The sequence below is a fragment of the Marmota monax genome, unplaced genomic scaffold (assembly GCF_021218885.2).
Source record: "Marmota monax isolate L192 unplaced genomic scaffold, Marmota_monax_Labrador192_F-V1.1 WCK01_AAM20220418_F8-fsc00204, whole genome shotgun sequence".
NCBI classification, from domain to species: Eukaryota; Metazoa; Chordata; class Mammalia; order Rodentia; family Sciuridae; genus Marmota; species Marmota monax.
This window is the reverse complement of record NW_026695247.1, coordinates 2,651,228-2,673,894: the sequence shown is the minus strand read 5'-3', so window position 1 is coordinate 2,673,894 and position 22,667 is coordinate 2,651,228. Positions and strand designations below refer to the sequence as shown.

The window sequence follows — 22,667 nt, the reverse complement described above, 5'->3', positions numbered from 1 at the left end:
TTTTGTTTGGCGTGTGTGGTTCTAAAAATAAAGTTAGTTTCTTTTGACAAGTGGCTCCTGATTGTGCCCAGCCAGACTGCGGCACTTGTCTTCCTGACACATTTCCATTATCACATTGCAAAGATGGGCTGCACCTGGTGATCCTGGTGCATCTCCCCTCAGATGGCGCTCCTGGGCCTGCAGGTGCAGGATACCCCCGTCCACTAGCAGCTGCCCACAGCAGCAGCTCCTGCACGGGCTCTGTTGGGAGCTGCCATGGTTGTCCGCTTTGTCACATTCCAAGTTGGCAGAGAACCACACTGCCAACAGGCCGCACCCTCCGGGAAGCCCAAAGGCTGTTCTTTTGCCTTAGCATGGCAACTCCAGTCCTGCCGCACCAGGCAGCGGGTATACGGCCCAGTGGCCCAAGAGTCCTGAGAGAGGGGGAGCATGTCAGAGGAGGCTTCCCCCTCACCTCCCTTCACAGCCAGAATGTTCTGTGCGTGGCTACTCACGGCTGGCTCTGAGGGGCAGGTGTGGGAGGTAGATGATGTCTCCCGAGATTCCACGGGACAGGCTCCTCCGGAAACAACAGGGCTCTGCTGCTCAACCTGCATGTGGACGTGTTTGTCCAGTGGGCACCTCCAGCCCACACAGGCTTGCTCACGCTCAGCTGTAGCCCACACAATCCCAAAAACTCACTGTTGATGTTTTTCTTTTAATGGAAACAGGAGACGTTTTCAACTTCCATATGAGGCAGCGAAACGGTATCAATGACATGTTAAGTCTCGATGAGTTCATTCACTTCTCATGAGAACTCTCACTAGCACCAGGACAGGAGGTACCCACCACAGAGTCTCCCTCTATGGGTGCCCTCTGTAGGGCCCAGCCCAACCTAAATGATCCTGGGAACACGGGGTCAAATGTAGGTGGGGAGGTTAGCTCAAATAGATGGGTACAAGGTAGCCCATAGGGCAGGATGGTCAGGCCAGGTTTGGAAGACCCTGTCTGTCAACTGCTATGGTGTGAATGTGCATAATTGTTTGTGTGTTGGACATTAATCCCAAATTCACATGTTGGTGGTATCTGGAGGTGTGGGAAGTAATTTGGATTAGATGAGGTCATGAGGATAGGGTTCCCATGATGGCATTTGAGGCTTTATAAGAAGAGGAAGAGAGGCGCAAGCTGGCACACTTGCTCTGTCTCTGCCACGTTATGATGCAGCATGAAGCCCTTGCCAAATACTAAGCAGATGCCAGCACATATTCTTGGAAGCAAGAGCCAAATAAACTTCTGTCCTTTATAAATTATCCAGCCTCAAATACTTTGTTATAGCAACTGAAAATAGACAAAGACACGGCTGTGAGCTCTGTGACTGCATTGCTGTCTCGTGGCTTAACAACTGTTATTCCATGACTTTGTCTCGCCACCTTGATCAGTTTAGATGTAGTATTCTTCCACAACTACTCTTCCTTTTTAACTACAGACCCATGTAGAGCCAAAGAGTCTTTTCTATCCATTGTTAAAAGAGTTCCATGGAATTACTACGTTCTGCGTATATCTGAATGCAGGGGAGAGGCTAAATAAATAGTTCTCACTCTTCAGGTCTATGGTGAGCCCAAGGCTAGCCTGGCACTTTAACATTTGGTCCATGACAGTATCAGAATACTGTTACCCAGAAACCTCTGTGTCTAATGAGAGGACTTTAAACGGAATGGATAGAGAAATAATTAATTGGAGGGCAGGGGGAAGGAATGAGATCGGGCAGCCAAACATCAAACAGCAGAACATGAAAGGATGGTGGGTTGGAAGGTGCCCGGTAGTTAATAGCTAACAAGCAAGATGTCTACACCCAGGCCCTGTGTTCTAACTCAGGGCACAGGAAGTACAACCTCAGCACATCTGCTATGAGGAGGGGTAGGGCTTGTGACCCTGATCTCAGGGAGGAAATGTGTCCTGAGACCCACATCTTCATGGAATTCCAGGAAGCCAAGATGCATGGTGGAGAACAGGTGCTCATGGTTTAACATAGCCACAGGGGACTCTTCTGGGCTCATTATTCAGACAATCAATAGGGTCAGCTCCAGGTCCTTGCTTGGGCTCCACATGCTGGATTCAACCCCACATGTTTGATTCAATTATTTTAGGTGTGGACTAAAAATAATTGAAAAACATTGTGTCTGTACTAAACATGTACAGATTTTTTTTCTTGTCATTTCCCCCTTAATAATTAAGTATAACAACAATTTACAGAGCACTTACATTGTGTTGGTTATTAGAAGTAATCTACAGGTGATTTAAAGTATACAGGAGGATATGCATAGGTTATATGCAAATAGTACATTATATACAAGGCACTTGAATATCTGCAGATTTTGGTGACCATGAGGGTCCTCGAACTGATCTCCCTCAAATAGTGAGGAATGACTGTATTCACAAAAAATTGCCTTCCCGGACCTTTGTAGATGGGCCAGTTATTCCCAAGTCACCACTGAGACCCTAATCCAGTGTCCTGGTGATGTTGGTCCATGAGGCCATGGATGCTGAGGGACGACTGTGCTAGGCATTTATCACATCCCAACTCAGTTGAAGATGCTGGAATGCTCTAGGGGAAAAAATATCTGCTCTACACAGTTCCTGTTCCAGTGTGCCTCAAAGTGCCAGGGATCTTTGTGAGGATGCTGATTCCGGCTCAGTAGATCTGGGATAATGCCCAACTTCCTGCATTTCTACAAGTTCCCAGGAGCTGCTGCTCCTCCTTGGCAGACCACGATCCAGTAGCAAGCTTCCAGAAGGCTGCCTACAGCCAGGACAGCAGCATGGCTGGGCCTCCTGCTTGGCCTCCGCCTCTACCTGCTGCTCCCTCCCACCCGGTGGCTGCATAGAGTTCAGGTCATCCTGCTGATAAGTGGCCCATTATTCCTCAGAGCTGCACAAACTTAGGAGCAGATGAAGAATGGCCTTTACCTGCCTGAGCCTGTCATCAGAAGAAATTTCAGGAGGTGCTCACTGCCTCATCCAGATGGGCATGCAGGGGCAACTGAGCTCTGAGCGGAGGTGAGGTTTGTTTGTTCGTTTGTTTGTTTGTTTTGGTACTGGGGATTGAACCCAGGGGCACTCAACTACTGAGCCATATCTCCAACCCTTCTGTGTTGCTTAGGGCCTCACTAAATTGCTGAGGCTGGCTTTGGACTCGCGATCCTCCCGCCTCAGCCTCCTGAGCTGCTGGGATTGCAGGCGTGCGCCATGGTACCTGGAAAACACTTTGTTCTTAACCAGACTGCACCACCAGCAAGGGAGGGGGGAGGGAAAGATTCCCTCCTGTTGCTGGCTTCCCTAGAGCCTTTGAAGGAAAGGTTACCAAAATTAGGGGCTCTTGGCCATTGACTGAGCTGGTCAGAAGCAGGTGACCTGGTGGCAAGCCCTGGCCAAGTACATCTGAGATCCACCTTCATCACATGGCTGCTCACCTGACCCTTATCAGCTACCTGAGGCAACAGCAACATGGTTGGTTTACAGATGAGGAAACTGAGGCTCAGAGAGGTTGAGTGACTTATTCTGGACAAGTGGCCTGATGACCCTTGCTTACTCCGTTTCTGCTGCATCTCATGGGATTCTCTTGGGATGCATATAACCTCTGCAAAGGGATGCCTTTCCAATCTTGCTCCATTTTTAGGTTTAAAAAAATAATAATGCATTCATGGAGGCATACGTATGCCCTTAGCAACTAGAAGAGTTTGGATTCATTTTAGAAATTCAAATGTGGGTATCCTAAATATCAACCTTTTGTTGTTGTTGTTAAGCCTGAAATGAAAATTAGGTCAGCCAAGTCTCACACCAGAGGACACCAGCTATGGTTACAGGGTGGAGGGCATTTCTTCTCCCTTTTATTTATTTCCCTACAGGACTGATGACAATGCCAAATTTCTATTTACTGTGAATGCTGAGCTCGGGAATACAGATTGAGCATCTCTGAACATGAAGTCTGGTTATGGAGCATCTAAAGATGTCAGATTTTCAGATAATGAATATCCAACCAGAAAAACCTATGTAAATATTCCAAAATCTGAAAAATGTGGAAATCTAAAACATTTCTAGACCCATGTACTTTGGATAAAGGATCCGCAGAGGGTGCTACGGCTCTGAAGTGGCTCTCTTTCATTCATTCAAATAACACTTCTGTGCACCTGCCACGGAAGTGGCTTCCACCCTGGAGGCAAGCTCCACCCTTGGAACTATGAATTTTAAAAAGGGTGATGCATACCAGAACAGCGCAGGAGTGTGACAGAGACCCACCTGAAGGCAACCAACCACATCCAAGTACAGTCGACATCCTGACTGCTGGCCTGGCCCTGCAAGACCCCCACACCCCACCATCAGGTGGAGGCTATGTGCCCCATCCCAGTACGGCTGGATTTGCACAGGTCAGGCTGTGGCCATTCTCCAAAGGGGCCAGTGAACCAAGGCAGTTGTTCATATAACCGAAGTTTCAAACGAGACTGATCCAGCAATGAAGCCGAAGGTGGGTCTGCACTGCACCGCACAGGTAATTGCATAAAAAAGGCCTAGAACAGGCAAAGGTTTTGGAAGAGATGACGCCTGAGAATTACAGGAGGGAGAAAGAACAGCTTTCCTTTCAGTCTTCTCTTATCATAGACTGAAGAAGTCCCCATCCCTGTCAGGCATAGGGCAGTAGCAGGAAAGGTAGATTGTGCTGTTTTAGAAACACAAGGCCTGCCTTGCCAACCTCTGGGTGCTGGACACTCTCAGGGGAGCAGACCGAGCCAAGCCACATGAGGAACGTCTTTGCCCAATCTGCCCACCTGCCTCTGGGTGTCACTCAGATCACAGTGACATCCACACAGCACACTGCCCTGCTGCTGTCCTGATGGTAAATTCCTGGGAATTGGTGGGCATCCTCTGCAATACCCTATGACATGGCAGGTGGGTGAGTCTGCAAGCCCTGGGCCATGCTGAGAGCCCTGCTCCCACCCTGTGACAGAGAGCCCAGGAAACTACCATCACGTGCAGGACCACCTCCTCATCCTCAACACCAAAGCCCCCTGAAGAGTCCTTCAGCTGCCCGGCAACAAACACCAACACATCTTTACCGAGCCCCAGCCCTCCCTGGGGCCTCAGTTCAAGGTTAAGTCCCCTTCCTCCCTCATGTCCAGGGAGAATTGAGGTCCACCTTTTTTGAGTTCAGCCTCCGGATACTGAGAGATGTTTCCTTCCTATCCATCAATCTTGCTCTCAACTCAATAGCAAGGACCATGCGAAGGAAGACTCCAGGGGAGTCTTGATACAAATTAAAGCAAGAAAACTTCCCTCATTTGCGAAGAATGTGTATAAGTCCTAAAAAGGCCCAGGAGCAGCAAAAGGGCCTGATTTGTGCCTCATCAGAGGGACCTGTTATTGGCAGTTTCCAGACTAGTGTAACACCCTGGGATAATCTTGCCTGAAGGTAAATTTAAAAGGAGACAAAAATGGAGGTTTCTCAGCAAAGAGAGGTACACACGAAGGGCCTCTCCTCCAAGAACACTGAGGAAAGTCTCTCTGCTGGGCACTGAGGAGACCCCAGACTGTGCCAGTCTGATACAGACAGTCAGTCTGAGGAGAAATGAGGAAAGTCGTGTAAGAGATGACGCTGCCACAGAATTCAGGCAGAGACAGGTGGCAGCGCCACCCCACACGTTCCCGGGGCCAGGCCAGTAAAGCAATTTTGAGCATGTGCCTCCAACCTATATTTTCTAGTATACCAAATGTTATTTACACCATAGACATGCAATGTATATATTTTGGTTATGCTTATTTGGCACACTAAATACACACACACACACACACACACACACTAGACACACACGATGAGGTTTGAATATGAGCTGGCCCCCAGAAGCTCCTGTGTTAATGCAAGAATATGAATTTGGTCACGGCAAAACAAATATATGTACCACAATATATATATATATATATATATATATATATATATGCATGTGTGTATATGTGTATGTAAAATATGGTCCCTAGTAGACTGCATATTTATAGTAAGAAATATATATTTACATTATAAACACAGAAATAGTAGAAACTAAAACTGACAAGTTAAAAAGTTTTAAATAATAAATCCGAATAGATGTTCTCCTGCTTTCTGTCCTTGCCCATCTCCATAAACCCCCACTTTGGGGATTCTGGCTTAGAACAGTGGTTTTCAAGCTGTGAATTTATTGGGTCCTGACCAGCATTTTAAAGATCTGAAATGGAATAAAAGAGAAAACGTCAGAATTAGCATCCCATGTGGCAAGGATAAGAGTAGTTTCACGAAACGTTTGTTTAGCCTCACATGCACACGTGTGCGCGCCTCGGTCGGGGTGTAAAGTGCACTTCTCATGATGAGTCACATTCTCAACGACTGAAGGCCGTGTCACGGGGTCAGGGAGAAGAGAGACGTCTCCCCCCCTCTACGTAAACAGCCTCCACTGCTCTGCACAGGGAGAGAATCCCTGGCACATCCAGGAGCAGGGCCCTGGCCCGCAGTGCGCCCCTCTTGGCAGAGGGCTCAGGGGTCCTTGCTGAGGACCACGAGGGGGCGCTCACAGTGTGGTTCACACACAGACGCGGTGCACCTGCTAAGGGATGGAACATTTGTGCTTCTGCAGCAGGGTAACCTCCCACGTGCCAGAAATCTACTCCCAAGGTCTGTGAGGGGAGCTTACCACAGTCCTGTGTGGCCATGAGACGGAGGGGCAGTGACTGCTTAGCCATGGTTTAGAGAACAGCTGCCAGATTATCACTGAACTGTTCTGATACTGCAGCCTTGACCCCTTCATCACCACTTAAATTTAAACCATCTTCTATTATTTTAAAGGCCGGCAGATGACAAGCGCCCCACCCCCAGCTTCTCTCTTCCTCTCTGATGTCCTGGGGAAACCTCTGTCAACAAAGTAATCAAGATCTCAGAGCTGATCATTAGTTAAGAGAACCAGAGCCTGCTTTATCCTTTCTCAAACATCTCATTTTATGGATGGTTCAAGAGCTTAGTACCAGGCACATAGCAGGTGCTCAGTAAATACCTATTTAATACACGAATGCAGTGAACATTTGCATGTGTGCAGTAATATCTGTTTTATTGAGTATATTCTAACGACAGTGCTCAGCACTCCTCACCCCTTTCGCAGAGCTGTAAATAACCCCCCCCCACTTTGCAAATATGGGGCCATCAGCCAGGAGCAGGTAGGCAGCCTGCCTGGAGAGGATGGGGTGGAGACTGGTGGGTCTGAGTGCATGGCCTTCATTGCCTCCACTCACCTAGCACCTGCTGTCAGTTCAGTTGTGTTCCAGGGAAGAGGCGGCAGGTGAAGTTATCCACAGAGGAGCTTTCCTTGGGGATGCATCCCATGGTCATATAATTCATTAACACAAACAGAAGGGTGCTGTATTTGAGAAAGTGAAATAGGGAAGAAGGCATCTGCCTTCACAGAGAGGGCCCAAGAGTCACAGGAGTGTTTCAAGGCATTGGAGAGGCACAGGCAGGAACTGGCGGACGTGGTACACGATGGTATGAGTGTGAATGTGTGTGTGCATGTGTGTGTGTGCATGTGATGTGTGTGCATGTGATGTGTGTGCATGTGTGTGTGTGCATGTGATGTGTGTGCATGTGTGTGTGTGCGTGTTATGTGTGTGTGTGCATGTGATGTGTGCACAGGGATGAACATGAAGCCTCTGCTGACTTTTCAAAAGAGGGCTAATAAGCTCCTTGGAGTTGGATAAGGAAGATCTAGGGGTCTGCAGGGAGTCCCGGATCAGTGTGGCAGCAGTGGGATGAGATGGGAAGTCCCCTGTGTTCAGGTGACTGGCCAGCAGGGAGGAGAGACCCCCACCCCCAAACCATCCGAGGTCGATGATTCAGGAGGATAAGTGGTTCTGATTATCAAGCACACACTGTATGAGCAGCTCTGCTTGGCACCATAGGTACATCAGTGGGGGAAAAAATCAGACAAATCACCTGATCTCAAGGAGACTCAGAAACTAAATAAGAAGCAAATAAACATTTCATTGTATAGAGTACGTTGAATAATGAGAAGCATATGAAGGAAAAAAGAATAAGGGGAGCATGTGTCAGGGTGGTGCAGGCTGCAGGTTAAATAGGGAGGTGAAGGAGGGAGCCAGCTCCACCACAGTCTGAGAAAGAGAGACAAAGAAGCAGACACTGCATGTGCAAAGGCCCTGTGGTAGAAGTGTGGCTGGAGCATTGAAGGAAGAACAAGGATGCCAGAGCAGCTGAAGCAGACTTGTGTGCATAAATGAGGTCAGTGTGGCTGGTCAGATGGAGACAGGCTTTGGGGCCTCTAGGACGTCTTAGTTTCCCTCTGAGTGAGGTGGGGGACAGGGGAGGGTTCACAGTTAGTAGCAGGACATGCCAAGATCCCCAACTACTGTGCTCAGAAAAGATTGTAGGGGTGAGGCATTCTAAAGCCACTGAAATAATGTCATTGGGAAATGCTCACGATTTAATGAGAAAAGAAAGATGGAAATATTGATACAGCACAACCCAAATATCCCCCAATATACGTAAATTTGTACATAGAAAAGAATGAAGGAAATTGAACAATACGCTGACGTATTTTCCTACATGTATATTCATATTTACGGGTAGGATTATGAGTGATTTTAATTTTCTTCTTTACACTTTTCTGCATTCCCCTATTTTGAACGACAGCCAAGTATTACTTTTATAATCAGAAGAAATCATTTAAAACTAAACAAAACGATAGGGTGGATTAGGCTGGGCTGTCTGGGGGCCTGCAGGGAGACCTCCGGAGTCACCAAGGTCACATGGCTTCTTCCTCCTATACTAAGCCTGAAGTGCCATAAAAGCCTTTGGGTTTTCTCCGTGTTGTGAGTGCCGTTTTTCAAGAGCACAGGTGAAGTCTAGCAAAGGTTTCCTCTTCCTGGGCGGGTTTGGTTTCTGAGCCCCAGGTGACAGTCACCAGCTGAGCAGGAACACAGACTTCCTAGTCACACTCCTCCAGAAGCTCAGGAATCATCAGAGAGCTTCCCCAGCATCAGGCCCCCAGACCTCAGAAGGTGGGAAGGGGTAACCAGGCCAACAATCAACTAAGAATTAGAATGGACGCTCCCAGAGGTGGGCAGAAGGCTCTGGCATGGGCAGCCCGCCGCCAGATGTGGTCCAAATGAAGTGGGTGGGGCAGGTTGGGGAGTGCATCAGCCGTAGGAGCGTGGAGGTGAGAGACAGCTGCAGACCTGCACGCCTGTGCCCTCCCCACCAGCTATCTGATGGTGGGGTGAAGCTCTGCTGGCCACAGAATTTTTGTGCTGCTCTCAACAGACAGGAAGGGAGAAGAAGCTCGGGCAGCCAGCCAGCGTTCGCCACTCCTGCTCAGCTGGGGCCTGCCCTCCTCTGCTGTTCTTCTGCAGTGTTTTAAAGCAAATCGCAGAAACCATCAGATCCCACCTGTAAGGCTTCAATGTGTCCCTCTAACAGGTGGCCGCATCCACGTCACCAGTCCACCTGGAGCGCTTGGAGAAGAAGCTGAGAGCCCCTTGGGGACACTTCCTCTTCCAAGCCATCAGCTCTGATACAGGCAAAGGGGTTGGCAAAAAGCCTCAGCCCTCTCTGGGGTGGGAGCATCCCAGGGTCTAGGCTCGCAGGGAGAGCTAGCAAGTTCTTAGACTTTCAGGTCTGATCAACATTATTCTCTGAGATTTATCCAGCATGATGCTCACACTTCATTTCCATCTCTCGGAGGTCCATCTCATTCCTCAGTTGGACCCAAGAACAGGGCGTGATAAATAGCTATGCCTACGACGGCCACCATGTCCCAATGCATTTCCCCCAACACTGCATGCTCAAGAGCGGGTGAACTTATGGACTGGGCTGCACGTTTAGCCACGAGGAATATCAGTGAGCAGAATCTTGACTATATAAGGGTCTCTTTGTTAATACAAAAAAGGTTTACAGACATATGAATGTGACCTCCTGGGCGTATTCTTCTGTCCCTGATCTCGACCTGCCTCTGCTTACAGTGCAGTCAAGTCACTGGCTCCTGACACATAGGGTGACACTGCACTTGAATATCTGGTTCCACTGTGGGGAAGGGGCTGCACCCAAGCTCAGGTCCCACCCAATTCCTGGGATGCCGGTGTGAGAGCACTATGGGGACCACTCGCCCGCCTCCCTACACTGAAGTGCAGAGCTCAGGTTCTGCCCCACACGCCCCTTTCCTGGAAGTTCAGATAGGCTCCCCTGACCCATCCTTGTGGAAACCCATCCTCCAAGTGGTCAGTTTCCTTCACACTGAATGAACTGTTAAATTGAATGCAAATAGTTTCTTTTAAAAGGATTGAAATTCTCCCTTTCTGATTCATAGTGTACTCTCAAAAGCCACAGTCTAGCACTGATGTGCAATTTTGTAACAAAACTTGGGGGTTTCTTACTCAAGAGAGCACTCCTGCTCACAGGGAGCAAGAGGAGATGTTGGGTTACGGGAATGATCATTTCTAACACAGTGTTTTCTCACTGTGCTGGTTATTGTCTGGAACTTCACCTGTCTCTGATTCGATCCTTACAAGACCCCTATCAGTAGGTGAAGCTATTACCCCATGTTATGGTTTGGATGTGAGGTGAACCCCCAAAGCTCATGTGTTAGATATGAAAGGTTTAGAAGAAAAATAATTGGATTACGAAAGGCTTAACCCAACCAGGGAATTAATTCCCTGATGGGATTAACCAAGTGGTGGCTGAAGGCGGGTGGGGTGTGACAGGAGGAGGTGGGTCAGCGGGGGTGTGGCTTTGGGGTATATATTTTGTATCTGGCGAGTGGAGACTTTCTCTCCTGCCTGATCATCATGTGAGACACTTCCCTCTGCTACACTCCTCTGCCATCATGTCCTGCCTCACCTGGAGCCCTGAGGAATGGAGCCAGCTGTCTAGGGACTGAGACCTCTGGACCTGTGAGCCCTCAAATAAACTTCTCCTCCTCCACAACTGTTCTGGTCAGGTCTTTTAGTCACAGCAGTGCAAAAGCTGACTCACATACCCCATCTCACAGATGAGAAAACTGAGGGATGGGGATATTAAATGACGTACCCAGAGCCTGGTGAGTGACCGCTGGATTGGAGCCTGCGGAGTCCTCTGCTCCATGCTAAGACAGGGAGGGGCCTGGCCCATCAAAGGGACAGAGGAAAGCCAGCGCACAGGGGCCATGAGGAGGGCTCGGATGTGCTGGGTCAAGCCCATGGTGGAGGACTGTGGTGGCGAGTCTGCTTATTCTAAGAGCCACGGACCCCACTGGAGACTTCCAGCAGGAGTGAGGTGGTCCGAGTTAACTTTGTAGAGATGGTTCTGTGGATGTAGGAAAATGGGCCGTGGGGAGGTGAGATGGGCAGAGGCCAGCTGGGAGCTGGGGCTGGGCTGCCCCGAGACCATCTGCTCACACTGCAGGCTCCAGAAGACCCTGTGGGCTCCAGAAGACCCTGTGGGCTCCCTGTGACTGTGCCCAGAACCTTTAGATCTACGAGGTTCCCACTACATTCATTTACACTATCAAAGCTCACGTCGGCACAGGTGGGGATGGGATCAGAGGCGATGAAGGCAGGTTTGGGAGATGGAGGCATTGAAAGGAAGGGACCTTCAAATTGCAGAGTAAGCACTGAGATCTTCAGAGTGCTCTGGGAGACCCATAAAATCTGCCTCTTACTGTCTGATACCACCAGCATCTCTCCCTATCCCCCAGTCCACTCAGTCACCCTGGCCTCTGCTGTACCTCAGAGGGTCATCGTTGCCTGCAACCTGCCCTCCACACTCCCTGCCTTGCCCAAAGGCCCTATCCTCAACAGGCTCTGAGCCCTCTCACTAAAACTGTGGCTCCCGCCTCCCCAGCATCCCCTGCCCCTTTCCCAGCTTTGATACCCTCCAAAATTTCTAAGCCTCATTGTTTGTCTCCTCCCAGCAGGATGCAGGCTGCTAGATGGTTCTCTCACATTTTTTTTTTTCCCCATGACTGCATCCCTGAGGCCCGGCACCTAGCAGGTGCTTAGGAAATGAATGAATGAGTGAACAAATGAATGAATGACGGCTCCCCGGTGGCCCGAAAGGGACAGTGTGGAGTGCATTCCACAGCAGTGGAAACTTGCTCTTTCAGTTGAGGACTAAGCCACCCACAGAAATGTAAGGCCCAAAGAGCAAGCAGACCTCCCAGCTGCTGGCGGTGGCTCTGGCGATGGGTGTATTCCTGTGTTTTGCAGTTGAAATCAGGATGAAGGCTCTCCTTGAGACTCCAGGCACTGTCAGGAGGGGCCAGCCCCAAGTGTCAGTGTTGGTGACAACTAGGAAGCCTCTAAACTCATCCAAACACTCCCCAGAGAGCCAGGCAGCTCTGCTGGGCACCGAGGGGAATGTAAGAGCAAGAGTTAAGAAGGAAAAATTGCTGAAAACAAGACGTCTGGGAAAATGCAGTGATCAACCAAACCTTGGCCTTGGCTTCCCCACAGAAAGAGAGCTCTGATAGCTTCAAATAGAGCTCTAAATTGCTCTCTCTTTGAGGGATTTGAAAGACAAAAAGCAAAAGTGGCTTTTAGCTCCTGGAGTGGGCAGAGCAGGAACAAAATGGAGGCAGAATCAGCTGCCTTTTCTCATTTTGCAGTAACTGGTTGAATGAGGAGGCCACACAGTCTCCCGAGATGCCCACGCATGGAGACGCACGCACGTCAGCTGAGTGGTCAATGTGCCCCACCACCCGCAGCTCGCTGGCTCTCCTTTCTAAACAGGAAGTGTCAACACAACTTAAACACAAGGAGAAGTGTAAAGACAGGTGAGGCATCTTCCCAATTGGCCTGGAGTGTCGAGGATGAATGGAGACCATGACTCTAAACTGCAGGTCGGTTCCTCACACAGGCTGGTTCTGCCATGAAACAAGGAGGCTTGCAGATGCCCCAGAGCCCCCCAGTGACTCCGGATGGAGGTGTGAGGTTCCAGTTGCAAGATCAGACACACCATTCCCTTTGCGCTAAGCATCCCTGACCTCAGCCGAGAAGTGTCCTGCCGTCACCTTACAGGCACAGAGTTCAACCTCCCCGCGCCTAAATCTGGTCTCACCCCCACTTCTGAAAAACTGTGCTACTGACCAGGCCTGGCTGAGGGGTGCTCGCCTCAGAAGCGGGCCTCTGCTGGGTGGGTGGCTCCCACCTCCCCAGTCTCACCCATGGGGCTGCGTGCAATCTGACAAGTCTCCTCCCCAACTTCTTTGTTTTCAAATTTTTTAATCACCTGATTTTTAAGGGTTGTTTCCCTGGGACCGCACCTTATTGTGTTGCTCAGGCTGGCCTTGGAGTCCTGGGCTCAAGCAATCCTCTAGCCTCAGCTTCTGGAGCAGCTGGAACTGTAGGCACCTTGCCTACAAATCTCCTTCCGGTGCAGATTTGCTACAATATGAATGGACCTGGAGGACGTGGGCCCGAGTGAAAGAAGGCAGACTCGAAAGCAAAACAGTCAGTGACCTCACTTAGGTACGGACTTTAAAAACCAAAGTCCAATGCACAGAGAATAAAACAGTGGTCACCAGGAAAAGGAGGGAGGGGACAGGCCGATGCCGGTCAAAGGACAAGGAGGAGCAGACGCAGGATGAACAAGTCAGAAGAGCTAGGTCCAAGAGGAGGACGACAGGTGCCCCAGTGAGTAGTGGCTCACATTCCAGGTTTTGTGTTACAGGCAGAGCCACATGAGTGCCTGCTTTTTGCCACAGGGGAAAATGAGTGATTATGTGGGATGACGGATACGCTAATTTGCTCTGCCATAGTGACCATTTCCCCGTGTATGTATGCATCTTCTAACACGTTGTACACCTTAAATATACACAATGGCATTTGCTTTTTAAAAGCGCGGATGACGCTTCCTTGGGCTCATCTCCAGGTTAAGAGCAGTTCTCCGAGGCGGTCGTGTTCTGAACACCCTGGAATGCAGCCAGCAAGGTCCTGGAGAAGGCAGTTCCAGTGTGAGGCCACAGAGAGGCGGCCGGAGCAGACCCTGAAGGTCAGCTGGGAAGGGCTCCTAGCTCAACTGGGAAGTGTTTCCTCCCCAGGATTCCTGACAAAAAGAATATTCAGATAGATTCTGGCTGGAAGCATTATCAGCTGTGGGTCCTGGATGGGGCTGGCTCATGGGGGCTGCTCACCAGGAGAGCAGGAGCACGTTCCCCCAAAGATGCTCTCAGATTAGATGCAGATGGAGAACGTCTGAAGACATGACAGGGCCTGGCATTCCAGGGAAGGTCCCAAGAGGACACCCCATGTAGCAGCATGAGGGTCAGGACCCAGGATGAGACAGGTGGTTAGGTGTGCCAGGGGACTCTGTTTCAAAGTCGTATAGCCAAGGAACATGGCGGTAAGAGGAAAGGGAATGTTTAATGTAGAAGTTAGAAGGATGAGGACTGAGGAAAGGCCACTGGGCTTGGGGTCAGGAGGTAGCAATGGCAATGTGAGGGGGACCCCACCAGCACTGCTCAGGGGTGCTGTATGGGCCAGGGCTCTCTACGGCCTCAGACTCTCAGGGCTAGGATCAGAGCTTTCAGGTGACTTTGATGCTCACTGAAATTTGCAAGTCACTGCTCTGGACATTTCAGATAGAAAAGGCCCAAATGAACAGACCAGACAGGGGCTGGGGATGTGGCTCAAGCGGTGGCGCGCTCGCCTGGCATGCGTACGGCCCGGGTTCGATCCTCAGCACCACATACAAACAAAGATGTTGTGTCCGCCAAAAACTGAAAAATAAATATTGAAATTCTCTCTCTCTCTCCCCCCCCCCCGCAAAAAAAAAGATTAAAAAAAAAAAACCAGACAGGAAATCTTGTGTTTACAGCATCATCTTCCCTCCAGAAGGAAGCTAAGTCAAGGTACTGTGCACGCAGTCATGGTAGAGGGTGAGGCAGGCAGGAGCAGGCGGCTCAGGAGGCCTGTGGGGGGCAGGTCTCAGACTCTGTGACCCCTGAACGGCAAGATGCACGGACCATGGATGAGACAGGGACACACTGAGGTTAACAAGGAGACAGTGGAGAGAGTTTGAGTCAGGTGAAAACATCCTGTCACGCCCTACGTGGTTTCTGTTATTGAATTATCGTTGTCTCTGTGAGTAACACAGCATGGTAAGGAAGCAAAACAGCTAGAGCCTACCCACAGTCAGACACTCGACAGGCACACCGCTATTTCCCACAGGCCTCCTGCAAGCTCCGCTGCCCCAGGGCCAAAGTGAATGCGGCTCTCACAGTCTTCCTTTCTTCCAGATCCAGAACAAGGCCCTGTCTTCTGCGAGCATGGGATTGCCAACTGCTGACAGACCGCGTGGAGGCGGACACTCCTCCTGAATCACTGGGTCTCACAACTGCTGCTTACCACAGGGGTGGTCCCCACCTTGCATCCCAGTCATTCTTCTCCTGACTAAAGCGATCAGCAAACCAACAGAAACCAGGAACACTGGGTTACTCTTGGGCAAATCTCTCTCTGGCCTGGACTGAGCATGTTGTCATGAATTAGTATCTGCTTACAGAGCCCTGAGTTCTCTGGAGGAACTGGCGTTGTGTCTGCCCAGCCTGGCTAAGGTGGGTGGGGTAAAAGCCAACCTCATGAACTATAGCAGGAAGCTCCATTTGCCCCTTGGTCCCACCAATGTTTAGGGTGGGGCACAGAACCTACCCATCCTGTGGCTGTGGTCAGGGCCACTCATTGTCCCCAAGGAAGTTCCCATGGAGGCTAGTAGGTAAAGATAAAGGGTTTCACAGGAGGGTCTCAGAATGTCCTGGGTCGCTTATCCAGGTAAATGTGGGATAAACTTGTTTCCGAAAATCTAGGGAAGAGGGGAAGAAGGGGGAGAGATGAAACTGGAAAAATAGTTGAGGACCACCCTACAGAGGGCCCAGAATGCCACAGTGACAGGACTTTACTCTGTAGACAAGGAGACAATGGCAAACATTGTTAACGAACGTGTACTGGCGTCCACACACCAGCTGGTGGGGGTGGCATCACGAGCTCCTCTTGGACTCTCAAGGCCTGTGTGCCAAGTGGGCAGGTGGAAACTTCTCGCCGAGTGAAGTGCAGGTCACTGGTGGGAGAACGTCTTGGGCAGCAGAAGAAGAGCTAAGCCTAGAACCAGACTGCCTATGCTCCACCCCAGCCTTGCCAGGTATCAGCTGAGGGGCCTGGCAGCCCTCTGTCTGCTCATCTGTAAAATGGGGGCACTCATTGTTTTCAGATGCCCATATTGTTGGGAAGATTAAAGTAAGAACGACTGACAAGTATTTGGCACTCGGTCTGCACTAGCTGAAATAATTCTTACAGGACCACCTTAGTGACAACAGGATGTAAGCATGTGGCTGGTCACGAATGTCCATGCATCGCCTTGCCCTGACGAATGACGGACACACCCGCTATGGCAAACACTCCTCCACACAAACACCCCATGGCAGACTGGCATTTCAGGTGGTCCCCGCTCAGCAACTCTCCTACCACGACCGAACCCGAGTGTTTCCTGGCTTCAGAAAACAGATAAGGAATTGAGAGGTCCTGAATTAGCCTCAAGTCACCTTTGCTGAGTGACTGGGGTGCATGAATGACCCAACAGCCCCAGAGGATGTTTCGGGTGGCTGGCAACGTTTGCTGACAGTGTCTAAGGAAATGCTACCTCGGTGTAGACTCCTCTCCCCTCGGGTTAGGAGACAAGTGCAGCAGGACTTGGGAGTCTCCAGAACATGGGTGTCAGGAGCAAGCATCAGAGAGAAGGGCGAAGGCTGCATGTTCTGTCCTCCTGGACCCAGGGTGAGAAGGTTGTTGTGGCCAGGCCTGGGATGGACCAAGTCAATCCTTAGCGCACTCGCGGGGCGATCTGCATGGAAGACCCCTGTGGCAACTCTGTCACCTCAGCGCTGGTGAATGAGTTCCCCCTGGGAAAGGGGTTCTAGGGTCAAACCACACGGCAACTTGGGAGGCGAGGGACTGGTGAGCTTACCTCCACGTACAACAGGGGGAAGATCCCAATCTTGTCTCCCAGCATGCCTTCGGCCCAGTTATCGTCCACTCTTCGGATCACGGTCAAAACTTCATCCTGAGGTTTCCGGAGCCCACCAAGTAGACACACAACGCCAAAAAGGGAAAGAAGAGACTGGTCAGTCCAGCTGAGGCCCAGGAAAGATCCTACGAAGGGGGCATCGTCCATTGGGACCTTGGTATGTGAAAAAGCAGAGGTCCACAGCTTTGCACAGTTTGCCTCTGCTTCTCTCTGTCTCTCTGAGGCTATTGACTCTAGCTGCAGAGACCCCTCAATGGGAAAGCCGAGCATTTTACAGTGTAGTTAGCACTTTAAAACACGTGCTTCTATCATTTATTTAATGAAATGAAAATATCTTGAATGAAAATAAATTCAGCTAAGTAGAAAATGTTTCAAGTTTCTGGCTTCATCAAAGAACAAAAAAGAAAAATAACCCGATCCAACTACATTTATTTAGAGTCTCGAGTACATAAAGCTTTGAATAACCCCCTTCCATTCTTTGGCGTATCAGAGGAGACCAAGTATAAACGTACAAAGCAGAAACAGACGGAAGGAGACGGGGAGAGGCGGGAGGAGGAGGAAGGAAGAGGAGCTTTCAAGGGAGCCAAGCCTGGGAGACAGACTGTCGGTGAGGAAGGAAGTACCCAGGTATTGTCAGAGGTGCCAGGGGCCCCAGAGACAAAGGGCAAGGACGCAGGGTGACAGAAAGACAGGCCTGAGAGGAGATGGGGACTGACAAGGGAAAGTCATGGGAGGAGCCCTGGAGAGACAAACACAGCCACAGCTAGTGCCAGGAGGACAGAGACCACTGCAGGGATGCCCCGGGCAGGACTGGCGGTGCCCCCCCCCCCCTGACCAAGTCACTCTCCTGGAACTGTCTTTCCTTTAGCAAGCAGCACACAATACCTTCTCCCATTGAAACCTCCCTGACCCCTGTCAGCAGCTGCTAGGAGCCCAGCTGGCACTCTGATAGGAGGGACGGCCCAAGGCAGCCTAGGGGATTAACCCCCATTAGATCTGAAGGGGCCATCTGCCTTCTCCAAGAGCCTCCGTACTGTCCCTTGAAGAATTAAATGGGCCTCGTGTTCGGCAGACTTCCTGTGGTTATCGGGGAAGCTGCTGCACACGGGGAGATGAGGAGCTGCACAATTTGGGGTGTTCGTCAAAGGTGAGAGGGAACCACCTGATGAGAGCAGGTCACACCCTACAGAGAACTCAGAGGGAACAGCCAGGTTCAGTGCTCTGCACTGAGAACATAGCTACTGCACTACTATCCATGGAGAAAGTAGAGCACATGAGATTATGTACAGCACATAATACTTGATGACAATAAATGACTGTTCCTGGTTTATGTATTTACTAGGTTATACATTTTAACCATTATTTAAGAGTGTATTCTTGCTTACTGAAAAGAAAGTTTACTGTAAACAGGACGCGGTGTTACACCAGCAGTTGCCTCCTGCGTCTTGTGTTTACAGCATCTCTTGATTGCATTGATTTCTCTTGTGCTTGATTTAACTCAGGTTGTCATCATGGCCCTCAGAACAACAGGCTAGGCTTCAAATGTGTACCATGCCTCCTAGGTATGGAGTAAGCTTCGCCACCCAGGTTTGTGTAAGTACCCTCTGTGATGTTCACACAATGATGAAATTGCCTACTGGTGCATGTATTTATTGCTCAGGAGCGTTCCTGTCATTAAGTGACACGTGGTTGTACCCCTTTTTACGATTTATATCATACGCCAGAAATATGCAACAGGCATTCAAGGGAACCAAGTCCCTTCATGTGGGTGAGGTAGTCAGTTCTTAACTCCAAGATGGTGTTTTACAGAGCTTTCTTCCAGCAGATGCTCAGCCCTGGGAGCGTGCCGACTAGAGCCAAGTGCGGAAGACTGATGGGAGGGACATGCACACAGAGGAAAAAGACACCAGATTAATTCTGGTTAAGAAAATAATCAAAGATCCATACCATTATCTAATGCTATTTGAGAAATTAGAGCCAAAGAAATAAAAGAAGATAAAGTAAGAAGTATAAATATTAAAAAGATGGATATATATATATTTTATCTAGAAAAAGAGTAGCAACTAAAAATCAGAATAAGAATTTGAGAAAGGCTGCCAATTTTAGAATAAACTCATAAACATCTTTGGCTTTCCCATATACCAGCAGTAATCGGTTAGAAAATGGCTGACCATTAAAAACATGGTTCTGTGAATATGCCAAAATTAATTCCATAAGGATTAAAGGCGTGTTTTTAAAAACTTGAATACCTAAGAAGAAAATATGAATAGATGTTTAATCTTGAGCTGGGGAAGGTATCTTGAAGTATGATAACAAAGATTTGGCTGAAGAAAAACCAAATCCTCTATGTTAAAAATAATGAATACAAAACAAAAAAATCAAATAAACTAGAAAAATATTTGCAGAATATAGGCAAGATAAAGGCTTCCTATCCTAGCTATCAAGAGACTTTAAATGACAGTGGGGGAAAAGACAAATACTTAAAAGGAAAAATAAGCCAAGGGCAAAAATTCAGGAACTCACAAAAGAAGAAAAGCAAATTGGCATTAAACACATTTTTAAATGTTAGACCTGACTGAAAATCAAAGAAATATAATTTTAACTGAGAAGATTCTCTTTTTTCTCCTTTGTTCTTTTTGCCTGTCAAATTAGCATGGATGAATATGAAAGTGACTCACCATGGCGGCCAGTAGGCAGGGAACAGGCACGCTCCCATTTTGGTGGGGATATAAATTTTGGGCAGGCAGGCAGTCTGTCAGTTCCCATCAATCATCAAAGCCTTGAAAGCTTGTAATACCCCCTGACCTGAACATGCCATGTTTTTTCCTAAGAAAATACAGTGTCTTGAAAGACTTAGCTCTGAGGATGTTCACTTTGGTATTTGTCAAACTAGAGAAAAGCTGAAGTCAAACACACAGCAAACATAAGCATATGGCTTTCAAAAATATGTAAATGGTAGCACACCCTCCACACTATTCTGTGTCTTGCTTTTTCCACTTTTTGGTCAAAGAATTGTTCAATGATTGTGCGTACAGATCATCTTCACTCTTTTAATAGCTACACAGTAACATTCTGATAAAACATATCATAATTTACTAAGTGGACTTGGTAGTTATTTTTATTTTTTTAAAATGTATTTTTTAGTTATAATTGGACACAATATCTTTATTTTATTTTTATGGGGTGCTGAGGATCAAATTCAGTGCCTTACACATGCTAGGCGAGTGCTCTATTTCTGAGCCACAACCCTGGCCCCAGTAGTTATTTTTAAATGAAAAAGTAAGATTCAAAACCCATTTGTATAACATCCATTAAATGAACATATCAAATATGATATATCAAGAACTATGCAATGTTTTGAACAACCAACAATAAAAAAATTTTAAAAAAAGAACATATCATAAAATATCATCCAATTTTTAGGAAAAAAATAAAAATACATACACTTAGAAACAGTGGGACAATGTATATGCAAAAATTTGTATAGCAGATAACTTTAGGAGAAGGAAAGGGTAGGTTGGCTTCAATTAATGTGCCCTTTTATATTTTCCAAATGTTCTACAATAAATATGAACCTGTTTTATAATAGAATTGTCTCAGAAACCAGCAGACAAATACAGGAGGAAAACAAGAGGCCTAAGATTTTCTTATACCTCTGGATATGTTCACTTCACTTTGAAATCTTTAAGAAAATAGAAAAGTCAAAAATCAAAAGTTCATTTTATTTTTATTTTCCACTTAATTTTGGTCAAAGAATTGTTCAATGATTGTGCATATAGATCAGGAGGGTGGGGCAGGAGGATTAATCGCAAGCTCGAGGCCAGCCTAGGCAACTTAGTTAGCAAGGCCCTAACTAGAAATAAAATTTAAAAAGGGCTGGAGATGTAGCTCATGGTAGAGCACTTGCCTAACATCCTGGGTCTGATCCCCAATACTGCTAAATAAATAAATAGAAGTGTTTGTTTTGCTTTTGTGAAGAAAAAACTGATTTGCACACAATGCAACAGGAACAGATAACATGTAAAGTGTCAGGATCTTAGCTTTCCACTACAATCACTGGCAGGGGCAAGTGATACAAACAAAAACATCCAATTTGTCAGATAATCATAAATTCCTGCAGTTAAGCTAAAAATTAAGTTATATAAATGTTCTTTGATAAGAAGTAAAACAGCAACTAGGGCTTTGGGGCCTATGGTTCAATACAACCTCTGCACTGATTATCATTATGATCTGGTTGTAAAAGTTGTGTCAGCACACACACACTATCCAATCAAAAAAAGTTAATAGTGTGACTTCCAGTTTCTAACCTAGCACCTAAGAAGTGGCTCCATCTTGACAACATATAGAAAAGCTGAACAAATTGAAAAATCAACTGTGCTTCTCAGATCTGCAAGAGAACTGGGGTCACAGGAAACCTCTGCCCCCCAAAACTGCATCATCAATAGGTGAATATAGAGAATCACAACCCCCTGGAGCAGAAACCCGGGAATGGCCACTTCTCCAGACACCAGGGCCAGGCAGGGAAACCTGACTGTGAGGCGTCAGCATGCACAAGTCTGAAGGAAAAATCTTCCAGGGGACCCAGTCACAGCAGCCTGCACCTTTGTGACTTGTACCTCCAGGAGGTCCACTAGATCCTTATGGTAAATGTTGAAGAAAAATACCCTGTTGGAAGCAGGACAGGAAAGGGAGCCATTTTGAAAGGTGCCTGTGCTTGGTATTCTTCCTTACAAGGTCTGTCCTGGGGAAACTAGTTAACCAGACACAATCCTGTGGGGGTTTATCAGAGTATAACCTGTCGGGGTGAAGGTAGCCCCTTCCAAATATCTTGGCCCAACTAACGGGCCAGGTCACAGGGACTAAGAAGGAAGGTGGAGTTCATAGCCCAGAATCACAGGCTCCCAAAGACTGAGACCCAACCACAGGCCTATAGAACTCTCAGCACACCTGCACTCCACACACCTGACCACGATACCACTGAAGGCTATTCACACAGTTATTCCTTCTCTGAAGTACAACATGTCTGGCTATCAAGACAAAATGGCAAGACATATTAAAAGGCAGAAAACATGGTTTGAAAATGAAAAGCACCAGACTCAGATTCAGATATGGCAACTGATGTGGGGATTAGCAGACTGGGAATTTAAAACAATTGCAATTAAGATGCTATGGGCTCTTGTGGGTAAAGTAGACAGCCTGAAAGAACAGATGGGCAATGGATATATTCGAAGAAACACTAGTGATCAAAAACACTGTAACAGAAATGAAGACTGTGTTTGATGGGCTTATGAAGAGACAGGACATGGCTCCTCATGAGGAAAGAATCTCTGAGCTTGAGTATATCATGACAGAAACCCCCCAAACAGAAAACAATGATGAAAATAAAAACACAGAACAGAATATCCAAGAACTTGAGACGAAATACCTATAATGAGAATACCATAGAAAGAAAGAAACAAACAGGAAAGTATTTGAAATAATAAGATTGAGAATTTCTCCAAATTAATGTCAGGTATCAAAGTCACAGATCTAGGAAGCTCAGAAAACACCTAGCAGGATAAATGTCAGAATAACTACACCTACACATATCATTATCGAACTAGAGGAAATTAAAAAT

At 47.9% G+C, this 22,667-nt stretch overlaps 1 protein-coding gene across 2 annotated transcripts in view; it reads right to left on the bottom strand.

Annotated features, from left to right (window-relative positions):
- The window catches only part of Sh3rf3 (SH3 domain containing ring finger 3), a 340,679-nt gene that overhangs the window by 99,323 nt on the left and 218,689 nt on the right, over nucleotides 1–22,667 (bottom strand). For both annotated transcript variants that reach the window (XM_046420254.2, XM_046420255.2), the window contains exon 3: nucleotides 16,991–17,086. In XM_046420254.2, coding sequence (XP_046276210.1) covers nucleotides 16,991–17,086 — 96 coding nt within the window. The remainder of the gene's footprint in view (nucleotides 1–16,990; nucleotides 17,087–22,667) is intronic.